This window comes from Podarcis bocagei, assembly GCF_964188305.1.
Source record: "Podarcis bocagei genome assembly, chromosome: 3".
NCBI lineage: Eukaryota > Metazoa > Chordata > Lepidosauria > Squamata > Lacertidae > Podarcis > Podarcis bocagei.
In genome coordinates, this window is record NC_138127.1 from 52,191,269 (window position 1) to 52,206,468 (window position 15,200).

Genomic DNA, 15,200 nt, shown 5'->3' on the forward strand with positions numbered 1-15,200 from the left:
AGCTATATTTTTACTGATTTATTTAGATTTAGCCTAACAGTTTGGGCCAGGCAATAAGGTTAATCATTACCTCAGTTAAATTATTAAACTTTCATCGTGCTGTATTCCTGGCCAGCGAAAGCCATCTTGAATACAAATGTCCTACCTTGCTTCCAAAAGATATGTGAAGTGACTCAAAATGCAGCCATGGGTCACATTCTAAAGCAGGAAAGAGGAAACATGGGTGATATCCAGTTAAGCAGTTCCGTAAATGCAAGAAGTTCAGGGACTTCCTTCCCCACTGCTTGTGCCCCTCTTCCCAAATCTGCTCTGGAGGTTTCGGGTGGGGGAAACCTCAGAACAGGTACACCGGGAGGAGAAGAGAATAAGTTCCACTGTAATCAGAGGTCTTTCCATTGATGAAAGCACTGGCTGGTTGAGGCTGATGGGAGCTGGAGTCCCAATGGAATCAAGAGAGCCCCATATTCTCTGTACCTGCCCTTAAAGGATTCTGTGAATTGTGGCCTTCAGCTTTGTAGATAATTGTAAGATTAAGAAGGGACAGAATTGGTAGCCTCATAGAGCAGGCGTTTCTTGTTAAAATGGATCTGCAGTGAAAATAGTGCGAAGAAGGGGAAAACACATTCGTAATAGCACTCAATAGTAAGTCCACTAGTTACAGCCCTGCCCCTGTGAAAAATTATAACAATTATTTGTAAAGCTTAGCATTTGGACAAAAAAATGAGGTTGTAACTTTAAACTGATAAGCAAGGAAAGGCAATCAAAGATGATGAAGCAAAGCAGCGTTCAGCTACATTAGCATGTAGTGGGGCTTTTCCTTAACAGCAGCACTTCCACCCTGGGTCACATGATTTTCTTGAGAAGCAGGTGAAAAATTATACATTAGCTCCACATACCTGAAAGTACTGTCAATTTACTGTTAAAAGTCACGTAACATTCACCATAATTTTGTGTCAAACAAGTAATTTGTACATGGGACTATTGGTTAGAGAACTAATGGCATAGCCTTAACACAACTGTTTCTCTTTTTAATCAGTTAATAATGCAAAGCAGCTGGTAACAGCAGCAGACCTGCTGCTTTCAAAGTCCACAGAGGCCTGCTTCTTAGCAAAGTGGTAATTGGCAAACTGGCTGTCAAGGAGAAGGTTTCTAGCCTAAGCTTCTCAGTATGTTAATTTGCTATGTGAGGAGACTGTTTTGGGTGGAAGTGTTCTATGAGAACCACATGTTCAGCAGTGAAGCCGAGTCCCAGGCAGTAGGTTTTAGAACCCAACTAGGCATGATGAGGCCATCTATTGTGTGTCTGGCCAGTTTGCACATAAAGCAGAAACTGGGTGAGGGGCTGAGCTAATGAAATGCAGGAGATCAATTATATGCTAAGAATAAAAACAGCCCTGGCTACCTCTCTTCCCCTTAGTCGGTTTCTCCAGAACCTTTCCTCTGTTCTCAGCTCTGACACTGGCTCCTTTTATTGTTTAAGACACAACTTCATATTATGATGGGACAGAAATGTGAAAGGAATGCATGTGCAGCTATCACAGACTAGATTACCTGTGTGGTCCCTTCCAACTCTGTAATTCTATGGTTCTGGAATTGGTTCTATGGTTCCACTGTTTTGCAACAATACAGAACCCTGCGAACATAGATTTTTGTTTACATAGTTACTGAAAGGAAAACAAGTATTTTGCAAGGTATTAAGAATAAAATAGGTTTATTATCTCTTACTTTACATTATCAGGTTGGGACATTGGCAATGTGGAGGTCTGCGGTAGGATTCAAAGTTGTAAGTTCATTAGAATAAGAGAGACATACAGAATCATTGCATGCCTTTTCTGTATTGATTTGTACCTGGGTCCTCGGATGGGAACTTCTTTGCACAGATGGATAAAGAGGAGGGTTCACACACAAAAGCTGATACACAGACTACAAACTTTACTGTATAACAAACACTTCCGACAATTCAGTCATACATTGAATTCATCAGACGACGGGATGAGCTTTAAAATTGATGCAACTACTGAAACTTTAACTTTGCTGTGAGGGTCCAATCAGCAAGAATCTTTCAAGCTCCATGAAAGCAGGCAGCGTTGTATCAATAGCAGCAATGGGATGTGTTGCTAAACATAAGGCCTAGTCCATATCTGTAGCACAATGAGGTGGCAGAGTCCTGAGCTATTAGCATAGAGTGTACAACTTCAGACTGCTGGGGATGCTATCATCTTTTTGATCTTCAGTTTAAAGCGGGGGATAATGCTGCTCATTGCCCATGATAAAGAGATTGCTTGAAGGGTGGGAATCCTCACTGTGTTTAGAAAAATAGCATAGCAGAGGCCAGTCTCCCCTACGGTCCTTCTGCTTGTGCTGCTAGGTTTGTTTTTGTGTAACAACACTAAAACATCTCTCTTCCCTTTTCCACTGTCTGAAGTGATACAAACCACTCATACCACTTTAAGATCCAAGTACTTCATTTTGCTGCCTGTATAGACCAAGCCTAATGTTTCACCTTGGGAAACTCTGCACTTCAACAGAGTGGCTTGTAAATAATCCCATGCCTGTGACAAGTAAGAAGCAACCCCAGGCAAGTAGGTGAGTAGAAAAATATGCTTCTATTTGAACCAATCTTGAAGTGATAATAGTGCCATGTTATTTTAAAATAAAATACTGGTTTTAAATTAGTAAATAAATATCCTTTCTGTAAAAGGAAGCTAAAGAAAGATCATTTACAGTATGTCAAAGGAATCTAATTTCTCACCTAAGGCCAGATGCATGACACAACACCTAATTTCTCACCTAAGGCCAGATGTATGACACAACAGGAAATAGATGTGTCTAGGATCTTATATGACTGCTGTATTCTTCCTGTGCCATCCCTTGGGACATGGGAGTGGTGCAGCAATGTGGATCATCAGCCACCCAGAAACCAATATTCAAAGTGGTGCTGTAACACTGCATGATGCTTCTTTGCAAAAAAGAACTGAGTGAGTATTATGGATTACAAGGAGAGGGCAGTTCCTGGAGAACATGGCATTTAATCCATCGCAGAGCTAACTCCAGCCACATTACCTTAGATATGGCAGTATTTTCATGGGACTGAACCGATACACAACCCAGTAAGATGGAATTTGCCTTATTGACAAGCACAGGATAGTCCTAGAGCTCTGGCAGAGGGAAGCCAGTCTGTCTGCTGGTGCAGCTACAAACATCTCTACCACTGATGTTAGAAAGAATCTTTTAGAAGGTGGCTGCTGTGTTTTCTCTTTAAACATGAGTTTTTACTTTTTTTAAAAAAAGAGGAAAGTGTAATATGCAAGAGGCACACTTTTTTTGAGGAAAGCTCAAGGAAAGGGAAGTCACCTGAACCCTGCTTTAGAGATACATCCCATTTATGAGGTAATCGGATTCCTCAGACATCAGGGGCCGAGCTTTCTTAAGTTTCTGTCTCACTAACCGAAGTCTGCAAGCTACCATGAGCAGCAGCATAGCAGTGATGGCCAGCCCAAGAGCCAGAGGGAGGACAGCACCTTTGAAAGGGAAAAAAAGGAGCAGTTAAACAATGTTAACACTGGAACTAATCAAGAATGTGCTATATAAAGCCAAATGAATAATAATAATAATAATAATAATAATAATAATAATAATAATAATAATAATTCACCAGCATGTTAGTGTACATTTCTTCTAATACATACATTTTTGTATGCTGTTTTGCTGAATATACATTTTCCCCCCAAGCGATTTCCCCCCTAATATTTTTGTACCTTATTTTTCCTAACTAGCATTTTTGGTTTTGCACACTTTCCCCCTAATATACATAATTTTGGGTTGGAGAGATGCACCACAAAACTTGGAGAAGTATGAATTTCAAAAGCCATCTGTCTTGTGGTTTGTGTGTTGCTTTGGGAACTGCAAAATACGTAGGTTTGCATTAAAATGTGAAATGAACCAAATTATCTTTCATCACTAATGTCAACCCACTTAAAAACATTTGACACCGGCTGCTGTCCCAATTACTAGAAAAGGATTTTCTTAAAAAGTTAACAGAGGATGCTTGGTTTCCAGTAAAACAATTCCAAGTTTTGCAAGAGTGCCTTGCAGGTATGATGCTTAGTGCCGGGGGGGGGGGGGGTTAAGGGAAAGGTGCCTTTGAAGAGCCAGGCAGCTAATATGAATTGTAACGGTGCTTTTCTCCCCTTGGGCACAAAAACATAACTTTTGCCTAGTGAAACTGTTTTAAAACAACCTTGCCATTGAGAGTTTGTAGCAATATTACCAGATGGTTGTCTGTGTCACTTTGATAAACAGGACGCTGTTGACCAGGGGTCAGCAAACTTTTTCAGCAGGCAGACGGTCCACTGTCCCTCAGACTTTGTGGGGGGCTGGACTATATTTTTTGGGGGGGGAATGAACAAATTCCTATGCCCCACAAATAACCCAGAGGTGCATTTTAAATAAAAGGACACATTCTACTCATGTAAAAACATGCTGATTCCTGGACCATCTGCGGGCCGGATTTAGAAGGTGATTGTGCCGGATCTGGCCCCTGGGCCTTAGTTTGCCTACCCATGCTGTCTACTGTCTGAGCATGCACCTAGATAAAGCTTAGGCCAGTTTTCAACACATTTCTTTTTTATTTGCCATGGCTGCAAGTTACATCAGAATTTTGACTTTATATCTGATCATGAAAATTGGATCCTCTACTTCTAGGAAAGAAATGTGGTCACATGAAATTTAGTGCTTAGGGCTATCAACGCTGCAAACAGCTGTACCTGCAAATAGGAAAACAGTGCTGCAGATTTTTCTCTCCTTGCCTTCACTCTGAAAAATATGGGCACACAACCTCCAAGCTGAAGGCTGATCTCCCCCTGTGTTCCTCTCCATTCTGAGCATCCTGCATGTTTAGCTGATCAATCTGCCCCTTTTTTTCTTATAATAGTAACACTTGCTTTATGCTTTTTGCATACTGGATAAGCTTGCAGGCTTTGGCATGGACACAGTACCCATGAGAACTGTGCAAAGCTGGCATTTGCTGCAAACTGGAAGAACAGGTTTTCCCTGAGGTCAATAGGAGGGAGAAGACTGCGTGTCTAAAATGCAGCTCATATGCTTCTGCAGTGTGGTTGTGCAAAAATTATGTAAGTCCGTATGCACCCTCACACAGGGGTCATTACCAGGAAATAAGCCCACCATTGCTTTTGTGATTTAAAAAGTTTCTCTTTAAGGTCCAGCTTGTTCTGCCTTAGGAAACTGTATAGATGGACTTTTCCTTAAACAAATCTTTGTCAGAAAAGAAGTGCACACCATCAATTGTCAACTGCAGTAAGAATACTTTGTGCTAACCTACATGTCATAGGGATGATATTATAAACCTGGCTCCCATATATTATCTCAGGATCATGATCATGCTGAGTTTTCTGCAGGACATCCTTCTGTCCTTGGGGAGAAGGACCGCATACCAGAAGCCCAACAGGTCAGGAAACCCATCTATTATTTACAATGAGGGCCAAAGCAGACACTATGTTATCTACATATCTGTGCAGGGTGGGGGTGGTCTAGTTTTATGAAAAGACAAATTGCTGGCAGTGCTGGATTTAGGGTGGTGTAGACAGTTCCCCCTAACAGAGTGCCAAATCGAGGGGGTGCAAAATTGAGAAGATCCATTTGGGGGTGCCAAACTGTGGGCTCGCACAGGGTGCCATATTACAAAAGATTCCCAAAGTCTGCCCCCATTGCTGGAATAGAAGGTCTGATCTGGAGCAGGATCCCACTGTTGGGGATAGGGGAGTTTTAACCCTTCCCCCAACTATGGCCCTGATCTGGATCAGCCCCCCCCCCCCAATATCTTAAATCTGCATATGACAATAACGGTACTGAAATGAGTGGAAGCTTTCCCCCAACTGCAGGTCAGTATTCCAGATCCAGATTGGGACAACTGTGAATAAACCACCCTTGCTGACCCAATCCAGGAGATAACCATCATGCAGGGATGTTATTCCTATAGCTTGTGATTACTGGGTGATGCAAGTTGTTAAGATTGTATGGTTAAGACATTTTGTTTTGTTTCTATCAGTCCCACTCTGCACATTAATGGGAATTAAAACATTCAGTGACACCTAACTCTCTGAGTTTAAAAATACAGCATTGTAATTACCTGCTTCTGGAACCGGATGGCTCTTTTCGATGGGAGTGCCCTTTAACACCACAATGTTATTTTCATTTTTATAATCTGTGTCTTTCCCTGAGGTTTTAGAGTCTGTAAATATGGAGCAGGATATAGAGCTATAAGTCATATTCCATATACATAACAAATCATTTGCTTTACAGTCTGCCCTCCCTTCTATGTTTTTTTCAGTAACTACAGCACATAGAGTGCTATCATCGAGTAGAAGCATAGGGGCTCCTCTTCGGCATCTCTTAACAGGCTGCAGATGCATTAGGATTGTTCCTGGCTGCCACTGCATATTTCCTGTCTTCTAATAAGAGGATTATTCAAGCAGCTCCTGGGATTTCAAGGGGCTTGCTTATTCTGAGCTAAAAAAACAAGAGATTTTGCAGTTATGTTGTACTGCAATATTCCCCGCTTCTAAAAAAAAAGGTGACTGATTATTACCATGAGCTTTTACACATTCAGCAAGGCAGTCTGATTCTTGAAGGAAGTTGTTTTCATTGCCTTTGCAGCCGCCATAGACGAAATGTATGCAAGTGCCAGAAAAAGCATCAAAATGCCAGCGAGGGAAATGGCCATTGCAGGGGCCAGCAGCAGGAGGCACCAAGCACAGCTCTGCGATTAAAGCAGGAAAAAGAAACTATAAACATTATGTCTTCTAAAACATCTAAAAATAAGCCAGGGTTTAGCTTTTCTAAAGTTTGGTACTTATTGCATTAAGTATGTGATTTAATGGTTGTCACTATTTTATAACAATTCAGTTTCTTAACTATGAAACTGATTGCTTTTGTTTTTGCTTTAACATGCCTGACTACTTCTGCTCTTTCCACATCAATGGCTAGAACTGTGTCCATCTCACGTTATTAATTGAATCACAGTAGAAAAGGCAAAAGAGTAATTGGCACGCAAAAGTAATCAGCTACGGAGACCATATGGCACCTATTAGAGCCAGATGCTGGGTGAAATGTGTGTTGGAATATGCAGCAAAATGCTAAGAGGTATAGGCTCAGGGTCATTTTGACAATCTTTCCCATGTCCAGGATGAAGGTGTATCATGTTACACCAGCCAAGGAAGACTTTCTACGTAGACCCTGCCACTCTGAATCTTGTGCAACACTATGAGGTTTGATAATTCAGAAATGCGGAATACAGCTCTAAATCTGCACATGACACCAAGAGCTATCAGAATTAACCAGGGTGAGAACACTTTCTTACTCATAGCATACACAATGATAAATACCTCCATGATCAGAGATGTGTGTGGGAGGGAAAACAGTGTTTCTATGATCAGGCTCAGAATTTTTTCAAATTTAATTGAGATCAATGGGCTTTAATTCTGCACCGGAGGGTGGTCTTTATTTTTGCCCAGGTTAGTCTTGCAAGTACAGGTGCTTAGCAACATAGTGTTGCCTGTATTGGTTATAAGTGCTTAGGAAGAGGCATACTGAGAACTATACTAATGCTGCAAAACATGACATCAAACTTGCACTGTGGTGGCAGTGTGCTAATGTCAGAGATATTTAAGGTATATTCATTATACCTGGCATTAACCCAGTAATTTGTTTCTTTGGTCCTTGAGAGGATGATTTGTTGATCTTGTCTGCACCAGATGCTTGATTGCTTACAGTAGTTTTCTGGGTGATTTCAAATGCAAGTTCCTTGTTGACATCGTTAGTTTGTCCAATGCTGTTTTGCTGGATGAAGCTAGTGGCTGGGTGAGTTATTGTCTTTTGTCCTGAAGTAACTGAATAAATTAAAACACAGACATTGTCTTATGGGGTGTGCGTGTATGTTGTTTAAACACTCAAATAATCAGATGACTGACACTGAGAGTGCACTTTCAAAGGAGCTCACTTGCAATGCTGATCAGGAGATTGCTGGTGACAGCAAGCCCCATTGAAATTTTCCATCTGCAGGTGTGGTTTGAATTCAAACCCCTCCTGTCAACAGACATTTTTCCTCTGCAAGTCTGTAGAGGAAGAATGTCCATTTGAAGGTGCATAAGTAAAAGATGCGTGTAAACTCAATGTGCTGTTTACTCACATTTCTGACAAAAAGCTTCATCAGACCCATCCAGACACTGCTCTTCTCCATCACAGGCATAGGTGATATCAATGCAGCAACCATCATCACAGAGGAACTGGTAGCGCGAACATACCCCAAAACATTCTGTAACAAACCAACTCTCAAGTTACATGAAAAGAGAACCACTAAACTGAGTTGTTTAAAACTGGAAATGCTGAAATGGGAGTTACAGAAACTATACATTACGAGATTATTATACTGCCCTTCACCAAAAGTGGTTAAATAAATAAATAAATAAATAAATAAATAAATAAATAAATAAATTCTAAAGCCACTTACAAGCCTCCTTTGGCATTGTGGCATATAAATGAAATAATGATAAAGATAGCAGCAACAACATAATACGTAATAAACAAAAGCATTAAGATAGCTCTTAATGGCACACCCTTTCCCCCCTCATCATTAGAGAGTAAGCTCTGTCAATTTCATAATTATGGGCAATATCAACATTGCACAAGTGTAAGTTTGCTTGTGCGATGAGACTTCTCATTCTCTTCTTCAGTTCACAGTGCTTGACAGATACCATGTGGTTGCAAAAATATTATTTCAACCGTTTTCTCACCTAACATGGAGTGACCCACTGGAAGTACGGTCACTGAGACATTATCTGAGCTTCTTTGGCCAGCTGTGTCTGTCACGGTCAGCTCCAGCATGTATTTCCCTTCTTGCAAATGAGAGAGCTTCAGAGTTCCGGGTTGTGGTACCTGTCCCAAAGAAACCAAGGCATTAATTGACCAAGTCCTGCTCCTCACACCCTTGCTATTTTATAGTAACACAGTCAGAAGCTCGCAGAATGCTACCGAATGAAGCCAACATCCATGCTTTGACACAAGCACAGACCTGAAAGTCTGCCAAGCAGCTGATAAGAATATATATATAGAGAGAGACTGAAATTGGAAACAGTGAGTAGTGGTAGTGTAAAAACGTAGTAAAGCTTCAGCATATTGGACCAGTGCTCTTTTGGTAGCAAAGAGCACAGGCCCAGAAAATAAATATTTGACCATAAGAAGTGCAGTGGTATCCTAAGAGTAATATAAAAAAAACAACAGAAAGGTGATCAACCCATTTCAACTTCTTCCTTCTTAATGAAGATTTCATGCCAACTGCAGGGCTAAATAATAAACCCAAACAGCAGGATTCCATATATGATAATAGTAAACACATATTCATTTCCTTATGCATAATATGAGGAAGGAATGTTTGCAAGGCATGTTCATTTAAGGCTAAATGCCCATATTCTTAATATATTTGCAATATATACATACAGATTTCATGCCAACTGCAGGGCTAAATAATAAACCCAAACAGCAGGATTCCATATATGATAATAGTAAACACATATTCATTTCCTTATGCATAATATGAGGAAGGAATGTTTGCAAGGCATGTTCATTTAAGGCTAAATGCCCATATTCTTAATATATTTGCAGTATATACATACAGTATATATTGTATATACATACAGTATATATTGTAGTAACCCAATTTCCTGACAAATACCAGCTTTGAGAAATGAATATCAACTAAACAGTCTACAGTCTCTAAAACATTTCATTTTGGCTTTTATCTGAATGCACTCTGAAAAGTTCACATTGTTATTTTTCCAACACCAGGACAAAATTTAGCAAATAATTAACTTGCACTACAAAGTTATAGGTACCTTCATATCAACTGAAGGGGCACCTTGAAGCAGTCTCCACTCATACTGTATGATTCCATGGTCATCTCTACTTTCTCGGCCATCTAGAATCACCCAGTTAACGGGCAACTGAAGCATAATGTCTTTCCCTGCCTTGCTGAGAGGTGGCTCATCAGCTTCTAAATAAAAGAAAAGCAATCTGGTTACTAAAAGAAAAGAGAGCACACATCCCTGGCAAGTTTTGAGTTCTCTTCTGGCACACAAGTACCTTCACAGAAACACACTTGGATGGTGAAGGCACAGCACTGTGAGATGGGAAAGAGAAGGGAGGCAGGCATACTCATTGGACTGGAAGGAGAGGACTGAGAAGGCCACACAGAGATCCTACTCAGTTTTCATGCAGCCTTCATGGAACTTTTGAGGGCTCTCAATGCCCCTTTCTCTGGGGAAGCTGCTTCCACAGCCTCCCAAGAGGTGAAAATCCTCACTCTTTAATGGACAAACATAGAAGTCACTTGGTGCTGGTCCCTTGCCAGTCTGAGTAGAGGTGCAGTTGTTGCTGCAGCTGTTCACTTCTCCTCTTTTCCATTCCCTAGCTCTCTCTGCTAGTGAATGCAATAAACTTGTTGAAGAACAGAAGCAGAGGCATGGACCTCTCAGTCCAGGCAAGTTTCTCTCCCTGCTTCTTACCAAATTAAAAAGAAAGAAAAGAGATAGCTTGCCTGAGAGTACTCACATTTTTCTCTAGAACCTAAAGACCTTGGCTCTTACGTCTGAAAACTGGCTGTGGTTCACACCAGTCTTGTGAAAAAAACCACTCTGCTCATCATCAAGGCATTTTTGTCTTCTCAGCATTAGCATGCTTAAACTGCAACCTTTCATTTACTTGTAAGAGAGCAAATATCTTCTGTAAGTAATGCAAAATGAGTTGCAATAACCTCCTTGTGCTCTGAAAATGAAGGTAGAAAAGTGCCCTTCCCCAAATGCCCAAAGCTGCATGCATTTGCATGTTTGGAACTGCCAGACATGCGTGTTCATGCCACTTCACTCATCACAGGATTTCTATGTGCAGAAATCGACAAATTGTGCAAACAAAGATTTTAACATTTGAAGATTCTGCATGAGCAATGTCCCTACATATAAAGCAGTGATTCACTGCAGATCCCCAGTGTCTGCACATCATGACTGGCGTGTTGATAATGTGTTAATTTCTACATGGAAGTGCCTTGCGCAGAAGCAAGTGAGTCATGCTTCTGTAAGGGCTGCCGCCAATGACACAGACACTGTGTCATCCTCACCTGAGTGGGCAGAGAGTCTTTGACTGGGAGCTGCTTGACACCAATGCAAAAGCGCTGCGGCTACGTGTTGAGGAAGGAAATTCATGCATGCCTTTGTGTGTTCATGAAGGACCTTAACAATATATTGGGTGGTATTCAACTAAGTTTTACTCTGAGTAGACCCACTGAAATGAATGAATATGGCTAAGGTAGGCTCCTTAATTTCAACAGCTCCACTCTGAGTAAACCTTAGTTGAATACCACTGAACTAAATCCTACTTGGCGCAGACCTAGTGAAATCCAAGGACACTTATTTCAATGGGTCTCCTCTAAATATATCTTAGTTCAGGGGTAGCCAAGGTGGTGCCCACCAGATGTTGTTAGATTCATCAGCCCCAGCCAGCACGAGTGATGGGAGGTGTAGTCCAGCAACATCCAGAGGATGTCATGTTGCTTACCCCTCAGTTGGATATCACCCACAGAATTGAGAGAGGAGAGGAGAAGTGAGCGACACTTTTGCCACTTTGTCAGCTTTATGTATACTTTTCGAACAAGAGAAGAGGTTGGGCCGAGAAGGAAATAAAAAATGGAGAAGCCCACTACCTTGCTCGCCACCCACCACTACATAGGCCTGTAATAGGGACACGGAGATGTTGTGAACAGCCCTGTGATCTGCAGGTGAAGGGTGCAGGTGAAGGGTAACTAACTAACTAACTAAATAATCAGTCAATCAATCAATCAATCAATCAATCAATCAAGGGGGCCCAGGCAGAAAAAGGGTATGGCACAAAGATGCACTCAGTCTGCCTGAAGCACAGTGGGTGCCTACATAATATATACTGCACAAAGATTCATCTCACTCCATCTATGGGGTCACCATAGGAGAAAGAGCTGCCCTCTTTCTGCCCCCCGCCCCAACCGGCCCCTTCGTCTCCGCCGCCGACAGAAGCTCTAGTATGTAAACAAGGCCACCCTGTAGCGACTGCTATTTCCTTCTTGGTACAAGTCTAAGGTGAGCACCAACAGCCATGGCTCAGTTCCAGGCCTTAAACCGCTCCGTTTCCAAGAGCCTCCCGGGCCCCCGCAAAGCGCCTCGTCCCCACGCCCCCAACCAAGTGCCGGTCTCAGAGTGCCCATTGAACCAACAAACCCAAAAGGCCCCAAGGCGGCTGCCGCGGACAGAAGGCCCCTTCTTACCCGGGGCGGACGGGCGGCTGCTGGGCTCCAGGCCGTAGCTGCTGTAGCCGCGCTGCGGGGAAAAGAGGCAGACAGCGCGGCCGCGGTAGGTGCAGTTGAAGAGGTAGCAGCGCAGCGCGGCGGGCGACTGCTGCGGCTGCTGCACGACGGCAAGGGTGCATCGGGCTTCGGCGCAGCAGGCGTCCAGGCACTGCCTGGGCCCTGCCACCGAGCCCGGCGAGTCGAGGAAGGTGGCGCCCGCCGCGATGGAGTCCTTGGTGCGGATGATGGTGTCGGGCCTGGCCGAGAAGAAGCCCGACGGCCCGCCGTTGCCCCCGCGGCAGCGGCCTGCTGCCACCTCCGCCAGCTCGTTGCCGCCGCCGCCGCCGCCCGGGGGCTCCTGCTGCAGCAGCTGGCGGCGGAACTCCTCCAGCAGCGACTCGACCCCGGACGCCGCCGCCGGCGACCGGAGCTGCCCCGACGCCCACCCCGGCAGCGGCAAGAGCAGCAGCGAGAGGAAGAGAGGCAGGCCCGTCGGGCCTGGCACCTGCGCAGCCATGGCTCCGAGAGGGCCGCAGCGAGGCCGGCCAGCGAGAGAGCCGAGGGGACGCTGGGTGGGCAGGCGGAGAGCCCCGCCGCTACCAGAGGCGCCCAGGAGGCGGCGGAGGAGGCGGCGGCGAAGGGCGCCCCATGGTGGCCCCTCCCCGCCGGGGACGCGGAGGGAACAGCCCGGCTCCGATCAGCACCACCGAGCGCTGGACAGCTCCGAGGCGCACTCTGGCGCCGCCTCCTCCGAGCCTCCGCCCGCGCGCGGAAGGCGGAGGGCGACCCGAGGAAAGCTCCGCCCAGCGGCCGTCGATCCCGGCTCCTGCTTTCTCCGCTACGCCGTATGTTTCACGTCCGAAGGCGGAATTGTTTGGAGGTGCGGGTCTGCTTATGCGCGAGAGCCGGCCGGGTATAAACGGCAAGTGGGATTGGCTGCTCGCGAATCATGCGCTTTGGTGCTTAATCTGCCCTGTTCCAAATGGATCGCTGGCTTTATGCACGCAACAAGTTGGCATGCTTCCAAAGGAGAACAAACCGAGTCTCCAAAAACCTTCCAAAACTGCATCAAGCAGTATTTGATTTATTAATTTTATGTTTAACCAACCTTGCATCCACAAATGCTAAGGGTAGTACAGAACACAATGTAAACATAGGACAGAACACCTATAAGCACCTCTTACGACAAATGGAATCAATGGGCTCATGGGCGTAGCCAGGATTTTTGTTAGGGGGGCAGGACTTTGTTAGAGGGGGCAGAACCAACGTGATTGGTCAGTTAGTTAAGAATTTCTATTGTTTTACTTGATGGGGGGGCAGTTGCTCCCCTCTGTCCCTCCTTGGCTTTAAAGTATAGGAAGAAATTCCTCACTCTATAATTAATTCACCGCCAGCTGTCTTAATACTCGCCCTATGTTGTACTCTTGGTCATTTGTAACTGAGGATGAGATAGTTAGAGTTATGGGACTCAAGTCTGCAAGCAGGATCCCTAGGTAAGAAGAGAATGGAAATGCCAGTGGTCCATCCTCTACAAATCATTTTGACTATCCAAAAGGCCTGTGCATTGATGGAATGGATGGCCTTATTCTTTCACTCTGCACTTTAACTCCTTTTATAATGTAGTGGAACGCTCAATTATGTGAATTTTGTGAATTGGCATTAAAAAAAATTAAACTTTTATCCGAGTTAGTCCATACTTCTCTTAGAAGAGGGAAAACAGCATCTGAATTTATACATGTGATAGAAGTTTATTAGACTAAACAAGCAATTTTAAAACATTTCTGAATGATACAGAGCAATAAACCTCTGAAGGTAGCCATCAGTGCTTCTTTCCTTTCATGCATCTCTTCCATTTACTGTAGTTCAAAATAATCTATCAAGAAGCCAAATGCCCATCTGGCTCTTTCCCCCTTGCAATACTTGACAATAGCAACAGCGAAGAACACAGAGAAGATCTTCTTCTTTAGCAATCACTCGTAGCCAAGTAAGATTGTCTTCCATGAACATAGTCTTAACAGTGAGTCTGTAAGTGACTGTGGAGGCCAATTCTGGATCCACATGTCCTTCCACAGTGGGGACATAGGTTTTTGGGAGGGAGTTGATCACGGTGAGGGTTTTCCAAATGTGCTTGTTTCTCCTTTTAGCCCTGAGTTTGTGCTTCTTTAAAGTCCATGACACCTTTGGTAAAGGTTGTTCTCCAACTGGAGCGCTCACAGGCCAGTATTTCCCAGTTATCAGTGCTTATACTACATTTCTAAAGATTTGACTTGAGAGCATCTTTAAACCTCTTTTGTTGTCCACCAGTATTTCACTTTCCATTCTTAAGATGGGAATAGAGTAGTTGCTTTGGAAGACGATATAATCAGGCATCTGAACACCATGACCAGTCCAATGAAGTTGATGTTGAAGAATCATCCTAGTGTTTATTGGTTTGGTATCCAATAGTTTGTTCACAGGCTGCAATAAAATAAGATAACAGATAGTTAGATGCTGGGATGCTTTTACTATGTAAATGCTTTCTGTACCTATGAATGAGTGCTCTTGGTAGATTGGTAGACTAACAAGATCCCCTTTTCCTTGCCACCTATAGCATCCTTTCCTGACTTGGCATTCAATGCATGGAAGTCAGAGTGGGGATAGAAGTTGCTCTGCTTTGAAGATGTGAGTGCCCAAGAGGCTTGCAACCCATCTATTGGGCTGCAGTCTTTTGCTTTCAGACAAGCATAGGAGCAGGGGTGTACCTAGGGGTTGGCCAGGTGAGGCCCCACTGAGGGAGCAGGTGCAGTGGGTGCAAAAATCATTCCTCTCCACTCTGGCT

The 15,200-nt window shown here is 43.7% G+C and overlaps 1 protein-coding gene and 1 long non-coding RNA gene across 2 annotated transcripts in view; both read right to left on the reverse strand.

The window, feature by feature from the left end:
• Positions 1–15,200, reverse strand: part of LOC308583372 — a 444,074-nt gene that overhangs the window by 55,788 nt on the left and 373,086 nt on the right. The gene's annotated exons all lie outside the window — the stretch shown is intronic.
• On the reverse strand, positions 2,790–13,279 carry LRP11 (LDL receptor related protein 11). Its single transcript, XM_081187252.1, has 8 exons — positions 12,362–13,279; positions 9,909–10,066; positions 8,811–8,952; positions 8,207–8,332; positions 7,704–7,907; positions 6,608–6,778; positions 6,149–6,250; positions 2,790–3,521 (listed from the first exon to the last, which is right to left on the reverse strand). Exons 1-8 carry the CDS (start codon positions 12,897–12,899, stop codon positions 3,367–3,369), a joined length of 1,596 nt encoding a protein of 531 aa, XP_081043378.1. The 5' UTR covers positions 12,900–13,279; the 3' UTR covers positions 2,790–3,366.

Coding starts and splice junctions, on each gene's coding strand:
- LRP11 (XM_081187252.1), bottom strand. CDS start 12,899: ATGGCTGCGCAGGTGCCAGGCCCGACGGGCCTGCCTCTCTTCCTCTCG. Junction 8,953..9,908: donor CCCCTTCAGTTGATATGAAG/GTACCTATAACT, acceptor TCTTTGGGACAG/GTACCACAACCCGGAACTCT. Junction 6,779..7,703: donor AATTACTGGGTTAATGCCAG/GTATAATGAATA, acceptor CTTTAATCGCAG/AGCTGTGCTTGGTGCCTCCT.